Source organism: Sorex fumeus, unplaced genomic scaffold, assembly GCF_029834395.1.
Source record: "Sorex fumeus unplaced genomic scaffold, SorFum_2.1 ptg000020l, whole genome shotgun sequence".
Taxonomy (NCBI): domain Eukaryota; kingdom Metazoa; phylum Chordata; class Mammalia; order Eulipotyphla; family Soricidae; genus Sorex; species Sorex fumeus.
In genome coordinates, this window is record NW_026606077.1 from 5,858,602 (window position 1) to 5,880,301 (window position 21,700).

General features: G+C 54.5%; 1 protein-coding gene across 1 annotated transcript in view; it reads right to left on the reverse strand.

The window, feature by feature from the left end:
• LRRC20 (leucine rich repeat containing 20) overlaps positions 1 to 21,700 on the reverse strand; it is a 73,124-nt gene that overhangs the window by 5,178 nt on the left and 46,246 nt on the right. Inside the window, exon 3 of the mRNA XM_056113512.1 lies at positions 8,781 to 8,948. Within this exon, the coding sequence (XP_055969487.1) occupies positions 8,781 to 8,948 (168 nt within the window). The remainder of the gene's footprint in view (positions 1 to 8,780; positions 8,949 to 21,700) is intronic.

The window sequence follows — 21,700 nt, forward strand, 5'->3', positions numbered from 1 at the left end:
TGGCCAACCGAGTGGTGCTCAAGGCTTCCTCCTGGCCCTAGACTCAGGCATCACCCCTTGGGGAGCCACACGGGGTGCGGGGCACCAAACACGTGTTGGCGTGTGCAAGACAAGCACCTCACCTGCTGCACCGTCGGCCCCTCTGGTCTTACTGTGGATGGTGTTAATTGGACCGAGGAGCGGAGGAGTGCTCACACAGCGGGAAACCGGCGGTTTCCTGGGAGTCTGGGGAGGAGCCTTCTCAGCGTCAGAGGATGCTGATGCTCAGAGACCCCCCGCGCCAGTAACCCAGTCTGGGAAATGGGGAAACGCCGATGCACACGATTAAAACCACCCACCATGCCCGCCCAACGCGGAGGGCACAGCCCAGTGGCTTGCCTGCTCTATGGCGCGCACACACACACACACACACACACACACACACACACACACACACCCTCACCTATTTTCAGGAACGGCCTCCTCAACCCTGGCTGGAACATTCTTTTCCTAGTGATGAGCTGCCAGCACTGAGTTCGGTTACAACTTGGGGCCATTGTTTACGTCATGTGCATGCCCCATGCTGGCCCCCTTTCTGCTGGGGGACGTTTGGGTCCTTTCATTCAGACGATGACCGACTAGGGGCCACCAGGCATCCAGGGTGGAATGTAGGATGTGAGGTTCTAGAAGGCTATAAAGCCAGAATCATGTTTCCAGGGGATGTGGGGTCCTAAGGGCCCCACATCTAGGGGGCTGGCGGTGGCGGGCTTCTGTGTGGGGCCTAGAATCTTCTGTCTGGCGAAAGGTACTTGGGGGCCCATGGTGGAGGCCCTCACCAGGATTGGAGACCTATAAATGCGGCTCAGCCGGGACAGTTCACTGCAGCTTTCGGTCAGCTCACAAGGCCACAGCCATGACCCTGGGCCCATCCGACCCTCCTCCAGGTAGACGCGGGGACCTACCCGCCTTCCGCTGCACAGGAAATGCAAGCAGTGCTTCAGCAGCCGACATAACAGATGACCAAGAATCAAGAGCAGCAAACGGGGAAAACGACGTCCCTCCCCCCAACCCCCCTCCCCCCCCAGTAGCTCTAGCACGTCTCAATGTCAGCCATACACCGTGAACCCTCTTTCACGGCATGGGGACCAGCCACTCAGAGAGGCGATGGGAAAAAAGCTTCAGTTCCAGGAAGCTATTCTTCATGGATCTGGCACTCAGCACCCGAGAGGAAGCTGAGAGAAGCAGGCTGTGGGGCGGGTTTAGACACGGAGAGGGGCTCAGCCACCCCTGCTCCCTCTTCGGGTGGGGCTGGGACCTGAGACATCCAGGATCTTTCTGGAATAGAGGTCTGAGGTCCCTGAATGCCCATCCTGAGTCCTAGGCTTTTTCTCCCCATTAAAAAATTTTGGGGGGTGGGCCGGAGTGATAGTACAGCGGGTAGGGCATTTGCCTTACGAGGGTTCGATCTCCAGCGTCCCATATGGTCCCCCAAGCACCACCAGGAGTAACTCCTGAGTGCAGAGCTAACCTGTGAGCATTGCTGGGTGTGACCCAAAAAGAAAAAAACAAACCGGGGGGGGGCACAGTATTGTTCAGGGGTTCCTCCTGGCTCTGCACTCGGACATCACTCCTGGCGGTGCTCTGGGGATCATATGGGATGCTGGGGATGGAATCCCGTGGGCCACGTGCAAGACAAACGCCCTCCCCGCTGTCCTGTGACTGAGCCTCGCGGGTCCCCGTTGTTACAGCGCGGAGCTTTAAGACTCCACTGAATCAGCCTCGAGACTCTTTTCATCTCAAGAGCAGGCTGCCGGCAAATGAACCCGGAGAAGCAGAAAAGCAGCCCACGGGCACTCCCCTGTGCCAGGGAAGCTGGGAGGGCTTCCGGCCAGGAGAGCTGGTGGGCACCACTGGAGAAGGGCCAGTCACATCCGCTGCTTCCCCCGGCCAGGACCTGATACGCCATGGAAGTCGGATTATAACAATTCTCTTCGGAAAATAACTACAACAACAGCAAAGACCCAGTCTTATTGTCTGCTCTGGAGACAATCAAATAGAAACAAAATTGTCTAGCCCACGCCTTGCATTTATCTTCTGACCCACTGCTGCATCTCTGCCCCGTGCCATCCCTCCTCCCCCGACAGACCCTGCCCCCCTCCCCCTCCCTCCTCCCCCTAAGGCCTCGTCCCTCTCCTCCCTCCCTCCCACACTTCCTGCCTGGAAGGCTCCATCCACCCCAGGGCTGCTCTCTCCACTCGCTCAGGTGAGCCGCTCTAGGGAGCCTCTGGAAAGGACCAAGATGTGGTTGCGTTCCTCCCTGAGGGCTCCCTGGCCGAGCACCCGCCCTGAGCACTACCACCACTAATTCTGCTATGCATGCCCCGTGCCTGCTAAGGAGGTGGGGTAGGCCCCTGGGGATGGGAAAGTAGCCCCCTCTGCCGGGCCAAGGTGCGAACCAGCTTCTTTGTCCATCCTCCCTACCTTGAATAAATCTTCCCGCTCACCCTGTTTGTGTACTGGCGGTGGCTCACACATGCCTGGGGCTTTAGCGAACATGAACTGCATCGCTGGCATCAATGCGTTAGAGTCATCGTCAGAGGGAACCAGAGAGAGAGAGAGGAAAAGGAGGGAGAGAGAGGAAAAGAGAGGAAGAGGGAGAGAGAGGGAGAAAGAAGGAGAGAGAGAGAGAGAGGGAGAGGGAAGGAGAGGGAGAGAGATTGAATGGGCTGAGCCAGGCTTTGGATGCCGGAGCCCCAGGTTTGATCCGGGCACCGCAGGATCCCTGGACAGCCTGGAGCACAGAGTTAGGAGTCTGCCCCAGAACTAGTGGGCAGGACTCCCGAAGAAACAAAAGTATACGAAAATGAGGTCGCTGTCAGAGAAGTCAGGCCTCCCTCCCTCAGATGAACCAGGCAGGAATGAGTTAAGCAAGGGCCTGCCAGCGAACCTATCCAACTGAGCTGAGCTGGTGGTGGGTTAGGGGTCGGCACCAGTGACTCGGGAGGGTCCGAGCCAAGGGGGCTGATGTGTGACGCCCACTCTCCTGACCCGGCTGGATCTCCTCGTCCTCCAGAGAGCCGCGCACACACGCCCACCTTTACACACTCCTGCTGTACTGTGCGAAGTTGGAACTCAGTTCCACTCTCCATTTCTGAGAACCTTCTTGCATCAACAAATTCTTTTTTTTTTTTTGCGGGGGTGGGGCATACCCAGCAATGCTCAAAGGTTACTCCTGCCTCTGTGCTCAGGGCTCACTCCTGGCAGTGCTCAGGGGGACCATATGGGGCAATGCCGGGGGTCAAACCCGGATCAGTCGTGTGCGAGGCGAGTGCCCCACCCGTCGTACTATCGGTCCAGCCCCGGATACAGCTTTGAGAGGGCTGGAGCGAACCAGGTCCCCTTCTTGGAGCAGTTTTCAAACGTGCTCTTGTTTGAGACGCGTGGAGGCGCAACACATGTTATGGGTTGGGAGCAATTGGGGAAGCAGCAGGAAGGGAACTGGTGAACGGCGGCCCCAAATCCGCGGCTGTGCCCTTGGGAGCCAACCCTGCTGGCGACCGCCCTGGCAAGGCCCAGTCAGGCCAGTCTAAGCTTGGGTGTGGCTCTCCAGCACTCTGGACAGAGGCAGGGATAGGTCCAGCATGGGCCGGAGGGCTTTGGGAACACGAAAGCGTTTTTTTAAAAATTATTATTATTTTTTTGCTTTTTGGGTCACACCCGGCAATACACAGGGGTGACTTCTGGCTCTGCACTCAAGAATTACTCCTGGCAGTGCTCAGGGGACCATATGGATGCTGGGAATCAACCCGGGTCACCTGCGTGCAAGGCAAACACCCTACCCGCTGTGCTCTCTCTCCAGCCCCGGAAGCGTTTTTGTTTTAAACAAACACCCAAGAACTTTCCTGAATGTCCAGCTGTGTGCTACCAACGGAACAGCACCAGCACCCGCCAAAAGTGGTGCTCTGCTGAATCAAGACCTGCGCTCCCAGGAGCTGGCTCAGAGAAAGTGCTGGCTTCACCCAGCGTGGTGCAGGCTTCTGCCCAGCGCCCGGCTCGCCACTCACCACAGGACACGCGGGCAGGGGCTGCCACAGGAGCTTCATGTGGGCCCTCGCCAGGGGCTGTGTCTAATTTGCACTAATTGCTGTCAAATCTGTTTGTTTTCTCCCAGGCCAGCCGGGCTGCTGCTCCCAGTCCCTGCTCTAACGATGCGCCTGCTGGGCTGGCAGAGGGGGGCTGGGATGTGTCCACAGCTACAGCGGGCAGCCGCAGGGCATCTCGGCCCTCCGGTACTGCATAAGGGCATCCGGGCCAGAATTCCTTTGGGGTAAGCTGAGTGTCTCCCCGAGAAGCAGCACAGAGAAGCCAGACTCCAGCCACCAAGGGTGGAGCTGTTCCCCCCACCCCCAACACACTCACAGGAAGAGAGGAGGCTACAGGGGTGGGGTAGCAGGGGAAGGGGGCGGGGGGGGGGGGCATGGGCTCCTGTTAATGGCAGAGTTGTGGCTTTAGACCTCAGGCTTTCCTCGCAACGAAACTCTGAGAATGGCCAGGGACATAGCTCAGTGGAAGAGGACTCGCCTTGTGGGTGCAAAGTCCTAAGTTCAATTTCTGATACTGCTAAGAAAGAGAAGGGGGCTGGCGAGATAGCACAGCGGGTAGGGCGTTTGCCTTGCACGCGGCCGACCCGGGTTCGATTCCCAGCATCCCATATGGTCCCCCAAGCACCGCCAGGAGTAACTCCTGAGTGCAGAGCCAGGAGTAACCCCTGTGCATCGCCAGGTGTGACCCAAAAAGCAAAAAAAAAAAAAAAAAAAGAGAAGGAAGGGAAGAGGGAAGAGAGAAGGAAGGAGGGAGGGAAGGAAGGAAGGAAGGAAAGAAGGAAGGAAGGAAGGAAGGAAGGAAGGAGAAAGGAGGAAGGAAGAGGAAGGAAGGAGGAAGGACGAGGAAGGAAGGAGGAAGGGAGGAAGAAGGAAAAAAACACCACCAAGACTCCAGGCGTAAAGGGAATGATGGGGACTACAAGATGGCCAGGACTGAGTGACACCCAAGAGCCCGGAGCACTGCGCCCATCAGAGGAGCACTCTCCTCCCGCAGGCTCCCCAGTTCGCCTCCAGCCAGAGCAGCCAGGAGCCCGTCTCCCAGTCATCTCCCCTCCGGGGCCCCGGGAAACTTCTTTGCCGACTCGCGCTGACAGATGAGGGCACCCATGCCAGCAAACTGAAAAGCCTCGAAGCCCACGATTCTACTGCTGCTGCTGCTGAGACTAAAACAGCTGGAGGGAGGGTCTGTCTGACGCTCGCACCCGCTCTCATCGCCACCCGCATGCCACTCTGGGTGCCACTCTGCATCCTCCTGCACCCCACAATGGTGTGTGTGTGTCTAGGCTGCAAAGGGACCCCCAGCTTTTCTCAGCACCCTCCCCAGAGACGTATTTCTACACCACGACGCAGTATCGAAACGGAACCAGGGATGCTGTGTGAGGCAGGCGCACGGGCCCCACGCTGTGGCCGCACTGACCGGCGGCCAGAGCCGCAGCACCGGACCATCTGCCCTGTTAGGTCTCAGCCGTTCCTGAGAGCCTGTGGGGCCCAGAGTCCCCCAGAGCTCTGCAGTGCCCGGAGCCCAAGCCCCATGCTGGCGGGACAGGGAGAAGCCAGACCACACAGCAGGCACGGACCAGAGATCTGCGACAGCGCAGAGTGGGCCCACCGGGTGCTGCCCTGATCAGGGACAGACACGGGCACGAGGCCACCAGGGAGCCTCAGCGACAGAAACTAGAAGGGCTGGGCCAGTGTGTGGGGGTCTCCCTCTGCCCCTACTCCGCAAACATTGCAGATCCTGCGAGAGAGAGAGAGAGAGAGAGAGAGAGACAGAGAGAGAGACAGAGAGAGAGAGACAGAGAGACAGAGAAAGACAGAGACAGAGAGAGAGCGGAAGTTCAGCCCTGCTCTCTCTACCTACATGCCTGGGGAACTCTCCCTCCTCCACTCCTCCTCCTCCTCCGAAAGAGGGAAGCCAAGCATCAAGCTCCTCGCAGGACTCAAGGATGCAGCGGGCGGCCTTGGCGTCTCCCTGGTGGTCAGCCCAAGGCCGCCTGGGGTAGGCGCTTCCTGAGACCCGCGTGACGGGCCGGGGCTGGGCTGGGCTGGGCTCTCTACACCGAACTAAAGCTTTGCTCGGGGGGCTGATGGGGGGGTGGCCCAAGCCCAGCGATGCTCAGGGGCTATGCTCAGCTCTGAGTTCAGGGCTGGCTCCCAGCAGGCTCAGGGGACTATGAGGTGCCAGGGATGACTTGGGCCTTCTGCATGCAAAGCCTGCAGTCGGCCCCGTGAACCTTCTCAAGCTGTAAGACAGCTCCTGCGTGATCTGTGCTGAAAGTAGACTAAAGACCAAACGGGACAGCCTCTGAGTATCTGCACTGCAAACCCTAATGCATAGAGAGAGTATGAGGGAAACTGCCATGGAGGCAGGGGGAGGGTTAGAAAGGTGGGGTACACTGGGGACACTGGTGGAGGGATGGGTGTTTGATCACTGCATGACTGAAGCTCAAACATGAAAGCTTTGTAACTGTTGTAATTGTATCTCATGGTGATTCAATAAAAATAAATAAATAAAAGACAGCTCTTGTGGTTCGATCTCGTTCAAGAACACGACACACGGGGAAAAACTCCAACACCCCGGAGAGCTGCAAGAGACAAGAGGCCCCACGCAGGCCTGCAGGATCCCTGCCGCCCTTATCCCAGTCACGTCCAACGGGAGGGCAGCCGGGGCCAGTAGCGGGACTGAGTGGACAGTCCATGCACCCCGCGCCTCACTAGGACCACGGGCCCTCCCCTGCCCGGGCTCCGAGGGCTGGCAAGAACCCAGCAAGGGGCCACAGCTTCGCTCCATCTGGAGGGATGCAAGAGAACCACTATAATTCCAGTGGGCTCTGGGCTTGGATGAGGCTGTGCGCTTGGAGAAAAGCAGGAAGGTATGGGGGGCTGAGGGAGACCCCAGATTCTCCACAGCCCCCAGGCCTGGCCCAGGTTGCGCAATAGAGGGGCAGGAGGAGGGGGAAACAGCCCATGACTGACTCCCCTGGTCAGGTGTGCAGCCGGCACTTGGCCGTGAGGGCCAGGGACCAATCTCTGCAGCCTCAGTTTCCCCTCTGTCTAAGGGACACAAGCGCCCCGTGGCCTTCACCCCATGCTGGGGCGCCTGCGAGACAGGTCCCCATGCAGAATCGCGTGCAGGCTCTGCAGAGCGGCTGGGAGAGGCCAGGACAGAGCGAGCCAAGGGCCACGCTGAGGGTCTGCCTGGGGTTGTGCGGCCAGCACTGAAGTGCCACCCAAGAGCCACCGCCTCCCGCACGAGGGCTCCACTGGAAAGATACGAAGAAGCTGAGGTTGGCAGAGGGGTGACAGGCAAGTGGGATCGGGCCAGTCCTCACTGGCCTGAGGCTCCCCAGCCCAGGCAGGTGTAAGCACTTGGGTCAGCAGCAGGGACACTGGGGACAGCCAACAGAGACAGAGAAGGCAGGGGCCAGCGAGGTGGGCCTGGCCAGCAGGGACACTGGGGGCAGCCCACGGAGACAGCCAAGGGAGGGGCCGGCTAGGCGGGCCTGGTCAGGACGGCGGGAGTGAAGGGTCAACGGCAATGCGGGAGGCCCTGGAAGGAGAGGCCAGCAGGGTGGGCGCTTGTGGCAGCTTCTTCTGCTCAGAGGCACTGCGGGGCTGAGCGGCCAGCGACACCGTGCCCAGGGGGCCTGATTTTGGGAGGACAAGTCTGGACCCAGTCCTTCCCCGGGACCCCTGTTCTGGGCTGAGGGATCCCACTTTCTTGCCCTGGCCCTTCGGCAGGCAAAAGCAGCAACCAGCTGCTCTCTCGCAGCCAGAGCCTCAGTTTACCCCTTAGTGATGAGTGAACCCCGAACCTCAGCTCCCCACAACCGGCCAGCACCACAGGCCTCCCGCACGACACCAGGGAGGCCCATCCTGCTCCCAGTCCTGCGCCCAGACCGCCCCAGAGCTCCGGCTTTTCCTAATGCACACGGCTCCGAGAAGCAGAGAAGAGGCCACCGTGAGGATGGACGTCAGGGACAACACGGCCGGGCCCGGGAGACTCAGACATTCATGAGAGCCTCCTGGGGACAGCTGGGGGGTGGCACGAACAGGGGACTCGACATGCTCTTCCGAGGGAGGGGGCTCTGGGACTCAGACCCTGCAGGTGGGCATGGGCAGCTGCCCCACCTGGTCACCAGCTCGAGGGGGTCTGCTGTTGATTCAGGGGAGACCCTCGGGGCTGGCGCCTGTTCACGTAAGGCAGAGAAATGCCATCTGAAGGGGCCTTCTCTTGATACATGATTCATGCACTCGGGAATTAGCCCTGGCGGTGCTTGAGGGACCTTATGGGATGCTGGGAATCGAACCCGGGTCGGCCGCGTGCAAGGCAAACGCCCTCCCCGCTGTGCGACTGCTTCAGCCCCTCTTGCTACATGATTCAAATGAGCTCAGGGTGGTGGCAGGAAGAGGTGGGGAGCTCTCAGGGAGGTGTGAAGAGGTCAGAGGTAAAGGGTCAGAGGTGAAGGGTGAGAGGTAGATGCAAAAAGGAAAACTGAGGGAAGCCCCAGCTGACTCCCAGTGGGCAAGCCCAGGGCTCCTATCTGCCCAGGAGAAGGTGGGACCCCATGTGACCTTCCCCAGCCTGCGCCCCTGTGGTGTCCGCAGCCTGGGAATCCCTCGAGGTGCCCATGGGAGAGCGTGGGAAGAGGCGGGGGTGCGGGCAATCCCCCAGACCAGGCTGTCACTCTCACTCACCCACGATCTCGTTCTCCTCCAGGTTGATGGTCTCCAGCGCGGGCAGCGTGGTGAGCTGTTCGGGGAAGTCCTGGAACTGGTTCCGGGACAGGTCGATGGCCCTGAGGTGCTGCAGGGTGCTGACCTCATTGGGGAGGCGATGCAGGAGGTTCCCTTCCAGGCGGAGCTCTGCCGGGTGGGGAGGAAGGCGAGGAAGGGTGAGGGGGGTGCAAGAGCCCGGACCTGGGCCAAGACGGCAGCGGCAGCGGAAGGCCACCTTGGGGGCCAGTTCCCCAACTGTGCAGAGGAGAACCCGCATTAGCCATTCCGCCCTTCCAGCGGGCGGCTCTCCCTGCACAACGATGAGAGGCCACAGGCTTGCTGGTAAGCTCAGGATACAGCCCCAGGACTCCCCTTAACCGGCAGTCTGCAGAAGGACACCCCCTGTCACTGGCCCTCTCCCCCGGGGCTGTGGCTGGGCTCGTCTCCCAGGAGAGTAAAGGGTGAGGTTCACCACGGGGGGACGGGGGGCCAGGGCGCTGGGAGCGAAGCAGGAAGGACCCCCATGAGTGAGGCCTGACCTGGCAGAGCCATGAACTTCTCCCCCAAGAAGTCTCCAGGACTTCCTGGGGGTGCTCTGTCATCCCCAAGAAGAAAGAGCCCAGTGAACAGTGTGTGTGTGTGTGTGTGTGTGTGTGTGTGTGTGTGTGTGTGTGCTTGGTTCTTTATTGAATAGAAAGGTGGGGGAAAGGTGAGCACACCCAGGGGACAGGATCGAAAGTGGGGGTGCAGCCGGAGGGTGGTAGGAGAACAGGGGCCTCAGACAGCACCCCCAGCCCTGCAGCCAGTCCCCAGGGCTGCAGACGCCACCCCGTTACCCAAGGCCGGCAGCCCCCAAGGTGCCTAGAGACCGCTAAAGTGAAAAGACAAGTAGCAAAATAATGCTGGCCGAGTTCTATATAGCACAGGCATCAGGACGTGGAGCTTCCCTTCCCTTCCTGCAAGGGACAGAGCAGGGCCTGTCCTGTGACTCACTTCTCATCTGCAGAGACATCCTGCGACCATGGCTCTGTCTGCAGGACCAGCGCTCACACCCACAGACCCAAGGCAGTCAGGTTCTTGCCCGATCCGGACAGCAGGAAAGCAGGTGGAAGGAGGGAGTCAGTGGACGCCCAATACTTCCAAGTAGGCCTTGGCCAGAAAATGTTTCTTCAAACACTCCTAGGTAAGATGCAACCTCAGGATCTTTGAACCTGCAGTTCTTCCCTAGATGGTTCTTGGTTTCTTCCATGTTCTCTTTTGGGCATCTCTCTGTCTCTCTGTCTCTGTCTCTCTCATCTACCTCTCCCACTCCCCAGGTAAACTTCTTTTCAACATAACTATTTATTTCACCATTTCACTTCCTCCTGAAATTCCTTTCTGTGAGGGAAGGTGATGGGCCTGGAATGTCCATGCCAGGTGAGGACTAACTTTCCTGTCCCCCAAAGAGCAACTCCTCGCGCCAGCCTGAATCTGTGGTGGAGATCACCTTCCACTCCATGAGGAATAAGTGGGGCTCGGGTGCAGCTCATGGGGTGGGTGGGACGGGAGCCTCCACGCCTTGGCGACGCTCAGCTGGCCTCAGCAGCACTGGCCCGCACCAGACCTTTCCCAGGTGACTGATGTCGGTCCAGCACAGAGGTGGGAGCGCTGTTTTCTCCAGGCCCCTCACCACGTCTCCCGCACCATTACTGGGAAGCCATTTCAGGAAAAAAGGTCAAGGAACCACAGGAGAAAATCTCCAGCAGGAGGGAAGGAACTTCGTGAAAATCTGCCACGCAGATGATGGTGATGATGATTATGGTGGTGGTGGTGGTGGTGATGGCGATGACGATGATGACGGTGGTGATGACGATGATGATGGTGGTGATGGTGATGATGGTGACGGTGGTGATGGTGGTGATGGTGATGATGGTGATGGTGGTGATGGTGATGATGGTGATGATGATTATGGTGGTGGTGATGGTGATGATGGCGATGATGATGATGACGGTGGTGATGACGATGATGGTGGTGATGGTGATGATGGTGATGATGATGATGACGGTGGTGATGATGATGACGGTGGTGATGATGATGATGATGGTGATGATGATTATGGTGGTGGTGGTGGTGGTGATGGCGATGACGATGATGACGGTGGTGATGATGATGATGGTGGTGGTGGTGATGATGGTGATGATGATGATGGTGATGGTGATGATGGTGATGATGATGACAGTGGTGATGATGATGACGGTGGTGATGATGATGATGGTGATGATGGTGATGATGGTGATGATGATGATGGTGGTGGTGATGATGGTGATGATGGTGATGGTGATGATGGTGATGGTGGTGATGGTGGTGATGGTGATGGTGATGGTGGTGATGGTGATGATGGTGATGGTGGTGATGGTGATGATGGTGATGGTGGTGATGGTGATGGTGGTGATGGTGATGATGGTGATGGTGATGATGGTGATGGTGGTGATGGTGATGGTGATGTGGTGATGGTGATGGTGATGATGGTGATGGTGGTGATGGTGATGGTGGTGATGATGATGATGATGGTGATGACGATGATTGGTTTGGGGGCCAATAATGCTGAGGATTACTCCTGGCTCTGCACTCAGGGGTCATTCTTGGCGGTGCTCAGGGGACCATATGGATGCTGGGGATGGACGCTGGGCAAGCCATATGCAAGGCAAGTGTCCTACATTTTGAACTATCATTCCCGTCCCTACCATGAAGATTTTAACAACACTCCTTTTGATCTATGATCCCCAGCAAACAGAGATAGTCATATCGTGGGTAAAGTGAAACATCTGAATTTTCTCCCTAGTTTAGTTTTTAATTTTTTTTAAAGAAATACTACATGGCAATGTTCATTTGCTCAAATCCAGGAAGAAAAACCTTCCAGAGGCCCGAAAGACAGCACAGCAGTTAAGATGCCTGGCATGTGGCGGACCCGGGCTCATTGCCGGGAATCCCTTATGGCCCATCCCCACGCACTGCCAGGAGTAATTCCTGAGTGCAGAGCTAAGAGTAATCCCTGAGGGTCTCTAGGTGTGACCCAATACCCCTCCCCCAAGAAAGGAATAAGCTAAGCTGTGCAAACCCCAGCGCTCTCTCTCACCTCGCTTTAACACTGCTTCCCCTTCATCACCTGTGACAGTGGGTCTGGACTGGCTTCCATTGCCCCGGTCAGGATGTCAGGCATGGCAGCACCTGCGCTGACCCCAGCCAGCCAGCTACAAGAGCCCACCCTTTAAGCCACTCTACTTAAGGACTCCAGACTCCGAGAAAACAGACTGGGTGGTATAGCTACCACGGAAACCATCTGCACAACCCTCACATCTGCACAACGTGGCCTAAAATGAGATGTTGCTGCTGAAGTGGGATGCCCGAGAGAGATGCTCTATTCTTCTGCCTGTATCTTCCTCTCTGTGCCCACTCCTGGCCCCTGTTTGTGCTAGAACTGTTTCTCAGAACAGGCCGCAGGTGGCCTAGGAGTCAGGCACGAGTGCACCCACACGTGCCAACGCATTGCCAACACTACTGGTGAGCTGAAGGCCCCTAGGAGGTGGCCATGCCACCGTCCAGCTGAAAGCTGCAGGCGAGAAGCATTGGTGGAGGAGGTGGAAGGTAGATCCACCTGTGAGATTCTGGAGAGAGCCCCAGGTAGGGCAGGTGAACGCAGTGCCCAGAGACGGGTGCCAGCTGGGAACTGGCAGAGCCCTAGAGCCCTATAGACGGGAGCACTCAAGGCCTGCGGAGGGGTCACGGCCTCCACCTCCCCCTGGCCTCTGGTCTGTGCCCAGACGTCTGAGAAGGGCTGGAGGAGACTCGACCGAGTACTGCAGAGAGGACACTGTCTGTCTGAGCTCAAGTACGCCTCTCTCCCCTCCGGGGGACCGCAGGAATTGGCCCAGCTATCAGTCAGCTGAAGGAGGAATATCAAGGGGGACATCCAGACCAGCACATGCAGTCACCCTCTTTCCCTCCAGCAGATTTACCGGCCACAGGGGTCCCCTCAGCAGTGGGGGTTCGGGGTGGGACTGAGTCAGGATGGTTGAGAAGCAATCCCTGCTGATCTGTGTGTCTGGAGGGAGAAAAGCAAACTTTGGGCCTTTTAAATATGAGTGGTTTATTTTATTTTATTTTATCATTTGTTGCTGACACACAAGCGATCTGCTCTGAAAAGTGGCTCCACTTTAAATGCATTTTCTCCTTAGAAAAGCATTATCTCAAAATGATGTGCTTAAGAGTCCAAAGCGTTGAAAGGCAAAAGTCCCATGCATTTCCATCCCTCGAAAGGATGACTGGGACGTGTTACGTGCTCTCTGCTCTCTCCGTGTACAGGCGGGCTGACAGGGATTGCTAAGGATAACCAAAAATGGGCCAGGGAGATGGCTCGGAGGCTATAGACTTGCTTTGCATGTGGGAGCCCCGGGTTCAATCCCTGGCACCACGTGGTTCTTCAAGCACAGTCCATACTGGCCCAGGAGCACCTTGCCAGGAGCAGCCTCTGAGCTGTGCCCGTGTGTGTGGTAAGAAAAAGACGGGACAGAGGAAGTGTCTCAAAGGGTATCCAGCCGATGGCTGGCAGGCATGAGGTCTTCGGTCCACCTCCAGTACTATATGGGCCCCCCAAGGCATTGGGGGGTATTGGGTATTGGCCTGGGGGGCCCACAAGTCCCATTAGGAGGTAGCTGCCCCCACAACCATTTTTACAAAGAGAATCAGAGAGGACCTAGTCCTCAAGGCCCGAGGCCTGCATCAGAGAGCTCTGACGTGTGCCCCTGGCTGAGTGTGTGTGTCCCTCCTGGACCGGGCTCCGGCGAGGAAAGGGTTGTGGACACAGACTCAGCTGCTGGCCGCAGCTCATTCCCCAGGGAAGGCCACCTGAGGTGCAGCCTTTCTTTGCGGTGACTCTAGGGAAAGGCTCCCTTGCAAGGGGGTTGATGACTTCTTTGAGAAGCAGAAGGTCCAGGGGAGCAGAAGGTGGACGTTCAGCTCCTTAACTGCATTAGGGAGTCAAAGGGGCTACACTGAAATGGGCAGGTGTGGGGGGACATGTTTGCATTTCAGCATTTCAAAGGGGGCACAGATCTGTTTCTGGTCACTTCTACACACTGAGCTCCTGCTGCCTGATAGTGCTGGGCTGGGAGGGAGAGGGAGGACAGGAGGGAGGGAGGGGGAGAGAGAGAGAGAGAGAGAGAGAGAGAGAGAGAGAGAGAGAGAGAGAGCGCTCTTCTGCTGGGACCAAAACTAGCTTATAGCAAAAGCTAGTCACTATCACTGTCCTCCCATTGTTCACTGATTTGCTCGAGTGGGCCCAGTAACGTCTCCATTGTGACAATATTTATTTTAATTTTTTGGTTTTGGGGCCACACCCGGCTGCGCTCAGGAATCACTCCTGCATATGGGATGCCACAGATTGAACTTGGGGTGACTACATGAAAGGCAAGTTCACCCCCTGAACTATCTCTCCAGCCCCAAGATTATAGCAGACGGTAACAAGGACGGCTGACAGATGCTGTGGATCTAGATGCTTGTGCTAAGGGCTGCATGCAATGACTTTAATTTTCTATTAATCCATTTCCCCAACTCACAGAGAGATGAAGTAGCTTATTCAGGTCAAACACACCCCAAACTCTCCCCCTGAGAGTTGGCTTTGCCTCCCAAACTATGATTTTAAAAAGATGTTTTGTGTGTTTTCTTATAGGGACATGCCCAACAGTGCTCAGAGCTTACTCCTGACTCTGTGCTCAGGGATCACCCCTGAAAAGCTTTGGGGAACTGTATGAGGTGCAAACAAGATGAGAACGCCATTCAGGTCTCCCAAAGAAGAATAGAAAGAGCTATGCTTGGAATATCACGTTTCACTCAAATGAGAGAAAGAATCCGGAGTTCTGACATCCATCGACGATCAAGGATCAGGGATGCTGTCTCATTTGTCAAGGTGTCGAAAATCAGATGGGCTGGTCACGTAATGAGATTTAAAGACGACCGCTGGACTAGAGCTGTTACCGACTGGATTCCACGGAATGTCAAAAGACCGCGTGGCCGCCCACCTTCCAGATGGTCAGAGTTCTTCGTCAAGATCATGAACGATCGGTTTGAGGCCCTTCATGTTCCCGGAGCGAACAGATGCCATTGGGCTACACTAGCACGCGACAGGGACAAATGGAGACGTTACTGGCGCCCGCTCGAGCAAATCGACGACTAACGGGAAGTTAAGTGATTATTTTAAGTGATTAAGTATGAGGTGCCAGCAACTGAACGGGGGTCAACCACCTGCAAGGCAAGTGCCTTAATCCCTGAACTAGTTCTCTAGCTTTTAGACTACAGCAGCCTCTCCAGGGAAAGTGGACCATTCCAGCACCCCAAGTTTTCCAGTCTGCCATCTCTAAGTCATGCAGCACCTGTTCTGAGAGCGGGCATACAGCACGTCCCTACTAATTCATCAATGGATCAATGAAGGGAAAGAACCAGGAACGCCTCTCTCTGGAATGGCTCATCCTATGCCCGTGGCCATCATTCTGACAGTCACTTCACACAAGCACTGTGAGGATGAGTTTTAGAGACAGGACTTGCTGTGATCATTGGAGGTTATTAAACACCTTCAGCCCCATACTTGAACAGGAAAGAACCAAAGCATTCAATCAACACAACTATATCCACCAGAGAGATACAAAACCAGGGCTGGAGCAATAGCACAGCGGGTAGGGCGTTTGCCTTGCACGCGTCCGACCTGGGTTCGATTCCCAGCATCCCATATGCTCCCCTGAGCACCTGAGTGCAGAGCCAGGAAAAACCCCTGTGTATTGCCGGGTGTGACCCAAAAAGTAAAACAACAACAACAACACAAAAAAACAAAAAACAAACAAAAAAAAACAGAGAGATACAAAACCCACACACTTTAACAGTTGGATTATAAAAGATTTTTCTAGAAACCAAACTGAAAGTTAAAGACAAAGACTAGAATCAGAAGGGGAAACTGAGGCTGGAGCCATAGTACAGCGGGTACTGTACTCTTGCCTTGCATGTGGTCAACCCAGGTTCAATTCCTGGTACCCCATGTGGCCCCCCAAGCCTGGCCAGGAATGACCCGAGTACAAAGCCAGGAGTAAGCCCTGAGCACTGCTGGGTGTGCCCCCTCCCACAACAACAACAACAAAGGTAAATCAAGGAAGAGTCATACATCAGTTATGACCTATAGTTTGCAAGAAGGACCATCAGATACAGTAAAACCAATATAGCTACTCTTTCCTCACTCAGCACCAAGCATGGGCAGTCACTGTGGGGTGACGGGGGAATTGTGGCAACAGGAGATCTTTCCATTAACAACCTGGCACACCTTGGGGAGAGAAAGTCATAAAGGAGAGAAGATTACAGCCACTGTTTGGAGGGTTTTTAACGTTAACATAAATGATGGGAAGGAAGTGGACGTGGAGAGTCCTGGGGAAGCCACAGCAGAGAGGCCAATCGGCATCCGAGAGACAGCCAAGAGGCCAACTGGCATCCGAGAGACAGCAAAGAGGCCAATCAGGGTGGCCAAGAGACAGTAAAGAGGCCAGTGGGCATCCAAGAGACAGCAAAGAGGCCAATCAGAGGGTCCAAGAGACAGCAAAGCGGTCAGGTCTGGGTGAGGGAGGGAGGGATGTTGTCGGGCTGGCGCTGGAGGCAGGCTCAGAACTCGGGAAGGCAGGTTCGCTCGAGTGAATCGGGACGGGACGGAGGAAGGCATTCTGAGGATGAACGCTCACGCCCACGGCGGTTCTCTGCTGATCAGCATCCTGGGAACTTGCTCAACATGTTTATTACTTTGGGACTGTTTTGCTAATTTTTTTTAAATTAAAAAATGTTTTGGCGGTTTTTTTTGGGGGGGGGGGGAAGCCACACCTGGCAGTGCTCAGGAACTACTCCTGGCTGTGTGCTCAGGGATCAACCATGGCAGGTGATGGCAACTGACTTTATGGGCTGGCACAGATCAAACCCAGGTCAGCGACACGCGAGGCAAACGCTCTACCCACTGCACTGTCGTCCCAGCCCGCCTTGGAGTTTTCTATATAAACAATTATGTTTCTTATTTGCTCTTTAAGCCTGTTCTCCCTTGAACATCTGTCTTGCTTGCTGGTCTCTGTTTCTTTGCTTGCTTAATTTCTGCTCTGGGAAGCCCGTGTCCTCTCTCAAATATGTACTTCTCTTGTCCTCACATCCATCTTTTTCCAAATGAGTTTCAGTACAAACTGTCTTGCCCTCCCTCCCCCACGGAAACAATTATGTTCCTCTGAAAACATGTCGGGGGGTTGTTTGGTGATGGTGGGGGCGGGGGCGGAGGTTCCCAAGCTGTGCTCGGGAGATTGGGGAAGGGCTGAGGGGGGCTCCAGTAATTCTCAGCTAACCAGGTCCTGAATTCAGTGCCAGGGTCCTAGGACACAAAGCGATGTGGGTGGTCGGAGCCACCCAGCAGTGTTGAGGCCTGGAGGGTTGCACCCATCCATGTTCAGGGGACCAAGTGGCGCGAGGAATCGAACCTGGCACGTGTCCGTGTACTATTTCCCAGCTCCAAGCAGACCGTTTTATTTCTTCCTCTCCAACCTATCTACCTTGTGTTTCTTTTACTCTCCGGTTTTCTTCGACTTTTCACTGGTTCACAGTATCGTGGGATTTCAGGACCTTAGGTTCACAGGCAGGTCTATCACACTCACTCCACCATCACCGAGGTGTCAGTGCCTCCATCACCGGCCACAAAGACCCTCGAACCCTGCTTCCATTCCCTGCTTCCCCTTTCCCTCTTGTAAGCACCAGAGTTTTCACCAAGCCTAGGAGTTATTCGGTCTTGGGGAGAGGGCTCCCAAGCAGTGCTCAGAAGGTCCCCTCCCAAGTGATTCTCAACCTGGTGGGCTGGCGGTTCATTGTGAGGCTTGGGGATGTGGTGCCTCAGGGTCCTTCAGGGTCCTCCGGAGATGCCCAGGCCACCCGAGTGGTGCTCAGGCACCTCCAGGGCTGTACCAGGCAATGCTCAGGGGACCATGTGGTTGCAGGGATCAAGCTGGGGTCCACCACAGGCAAGGCAGATACTACCCCTGTACCGCCTCGCTGGCCCCAGGACTTCGTTTTGTTTTTTTGCCAAATGCACTTGCCAGTTACCTATGTCCCATTCATGAGTGAGACCATCCAGTGACTATCTTAGACTTCCCTCCTTATTTCACTTATTCTAACGATCTCAAGAACCACCTATTCTGAGTCAGGGATGGAGTTCAGGGGTCGCGCATTGCCTTACGTCATACCCAGCATGCTGGGGAGAAAAAATCTATATATTCTTCCCACAATTCTATCTTTAAAATAACAAGTAGAGTAGTATTTCATTGATTATATACTCCACAACTTCCTCCAGTTATCCACTGATGGAATATTTAGGTTGATTGACAATTTTGGATACAAAGAACAATGCTGTGATGAACACAGGAAGCAAATATTCTTTTAAATCAGTATTTTATCCTCTCCAGGTAAATCCTAGGAGTGGTGGGGCTGCAGTGACAGTAAACTGGGTAAGATGCTTGCCATACATGTGGCCGATCTGGAGTCAATCCCTGGCACCCATAAGGTCCCTTGAGCCCTCCGGTAATAATTCCTGAGTCCAGTGTCAAGAGTAACCCCAGAGCAATGCCAGGTGTGGCCCCCAAACAAAAATATTTATTGATATTATTATTATTACTGGGGCTGGAGCTATAGCACAGCGGTAGGGCGTTCGCCTTACAAGCGGCCAACATGGCCGACCCGAGTTCGATTCCTCTGCCCCTCTCGGAGAGCCCGGCAAGCTACCGAGAGTATCTCGCCCGCACGGCAGAGCCTGGCAAGCTCCCCGTGATGTATTCGATATGCCAAACACAGTAACAACAAAGTCTCCAATGGAGACGTTACTGGGCCCGCTCGAGCAAATCGACGATCAACGGGAGGGCCTTTACCTTTACCTTTATTATTACTAGGGGTCATGACACCTGGTGTTTCTTGGAGACTACTCCTGGCTCTCTGCTTGGACATGGTCATTCCTGGAAACACTTGGGGGTGTTTGTGTTGCTGGGACAGAAGCCAGGCCTTTTCAGGCAAAGCCTAAACTCCAGTCCGCTGAGCTAACTCTCCTGTCCTCCTTTTTGAATTTAAAAGGCTCTTCAGACTGATTTCATGACAGAATGTAATTACCAGTTTATACTCTGGTATAAACTGTGCAGCAAAACTTTAAATCTCCACATCCTCACCAAACTTGCTATTTCCACTCTTTTGAATACGGGCCATTGTCACTAATGTGTGGTTATAATTCATTGGTGTGTATATTTTTTTCTCTTTTTCTTGTCTGTTTGAAGTGGTTAGAATTTTCAGGATGAGAATAAATAGCCTTGCCTTGTTCTTAACCTTCCAGGGAAAGTACTTCATCATGAAATCTGAGGTTATTTGTAGAATTTTTATAAATATTCCTTGCTAAATGGAGATAGTTCTCTGTATTCCAGTACTGTTACGTTTGGCCTTTAAAAAAATGATGAATGGACGCTGAGATTTAATTTGCCCAATACTTTTTCTATGTCGATAGATAAAATTGAATGATTTTTCTTTAGTGTTTTGATATGATGTCGGATTCAAATATTGAATCCGACTTGCATATCTTGGAAATTAGACAAATTGACATAGTGATAACATATAACTGTCTTTATACACTGTTGCATCTGATTGCTAATTTTTATGCGAATTTTTCTATCTTGGTCCATCAGACATATTGGTCTATAAATTTTTCTTCTTTTTTTCCCCCTTTATCTGTCTTTACCTGGATTGGAGTAAAAGTAATACGGTTTCAAAGCATGAGTTAAACCTGTGCCCTCCCTCATGAGTTTTCCTGAAAGAGAGCATGTGAAATTGATGTTCAGTCTCCTTTAAATATTTGGTAGGATCACCAGTGAAGTCATGGGGGCATGGAGATTTCTTTGTTTGTTTTTTGAGAACTCTGTACTTATGAATCAAACTTCTTCTGTTGGGTGCAGGACAGTTCCAATGGCCTATTTCAGATTGGTTGAATTTTGGCAGATAGTGATTTTCAAAGAACCGATCCTGTTCTTCTTGTCGAATTTACAAGTGACAAGTTGTTCGCAGTAGAGCTGCTAGGTTTATCCAAACCACGGAGCTGCTTCCAGCCCCTCTCCAGGGGAGGCAAAGAAAGCCAGTTCCCTCTTGGAATTATTCCTGGAGGGCTCGAAGAACCATTTGGGTGCCAGGGATTGAATCCAGGTCGGCCATAGGTATGGACAAGGAGTACAAGGCTGTCCCTGCACCTGTGGAAGTGCCAGTCACACTCAAGTTCTTGCGTGGCTCTAACACCGGTTGACTCTGTCGTTTCTACTTCAGAGGAAGAAGAGAAGCTTGATCAATACCCCTCGCTACCTACGTGGCCAGCCTGCTCAGCTTCTAAATAAACAGTTTCAGCCAGATCCAGCTTTGCTTCTTATCCTCGGGGTTATGATGATAAGCCTTACCTCATTTTCGTTTTGTTTTGTTTTGTTTTGGGGTCACAGCCAGCAGTGCTCAGGGCTTCTCCTGATTCTGTGATCAAGGATCACTCCTGGAGGTGCTTGGGGTACCCTATGGGGTGCCACGCATTAAACCTGGGTTGATAGCATGCAAATCAAGTGCCTAAACCCCTGGATTTGCTCCAGCCTCATAATACAGGCTGGGGCGCTGGGGCAGGGAGGGGGCAATATACCTGGAAGTGCTCACGATCTACTCCTGGTTCTTCGCTCAGGGATCATTTCCGGCTCTGTGCTCAGGGTTCACATCTAGCAGGGCTTGGGGGACCATAGGGCAAGATCCTTACCCAGCATACTATCTCTCTCTGGCCCCTCCGTAACACATTCCTTCTCACTGTTGGAGTCGCAACAAGGCACCATGTCAAGTCGATTCTCGGACAGAGGGCTGGGAGGTGAGCTCAGACTTCCAGAAAGGACAAAACTGTGTTCTCCAGTCAAAATTCAGAGACAAGCAGGGCTCCCAGGACAGATGGAGGCTGTGGAAGATCTTCCTTTCTCTCACTCCCAAGACTGCAACCAGCCTGACATCAGCCCTTCACTGTGACGGCCTTATTCCCACTGGACTGCAGTTTCCGGTATCCCTGAAGCTGACTTCTCCTTCTCCCAGTTCCTCTTATCGCTTCTGCTTCATCTTTATCTTGAACAACTGCCAGGCCTGAGATTGACCTCCGCGGGGGACTGTTGGTTCCCATTAAAGCACAGGCCGGCCTGTAGTAATTAGGTAGCTAGGCTGGGAGACGATGTGTCAGCTCCCAAACTGCCCGTCCACGAGGATCAATCAACACCTCGCCACTATCTTACAGCAATTCAATGAGCAATCATCTTCCCTGCCTGCAACTGTCCCCTGGCCCTCTCCGGGAGGCAGAGTCAGAAAGGGACAATCAGTGTCCTTCAAATGGCCCTTGCTCTGCACTCTGCAAGTATCACACAGAGACGTGGCTCTCAGCGGCCAGAAAGAAGGGTGGGGACAGGAGTGAGTTTCTGGGAGCCACACCCATCCTTGGGTGGACAGAGGAAGTGTGTGAGACAGGCTGAAACGATGCACTAAGCAAATACTCTACGCCCGCGAAAAAGAATCAGGCCACTCGCCCCAGACTGACGTGGACCGATTTCTAAAAAGGCACTGCTAAGTGGAACCAGCATGCAGCAAAATTGCTCATTTCCTCTCCCATCAATCGTTGAAAGAGTTCTGAGCCTGGACACATAGCCCCGGCCCTCTCCTTCTCACTGTGTGATCTCAGGCAAGTTACTGTTTTCTCATCTACATCAACATCATCACAGTTACTGACTTGGCATAATTTTCTGGTTGTCAAATTTTGAGACGCTGCTCTGCCTGCC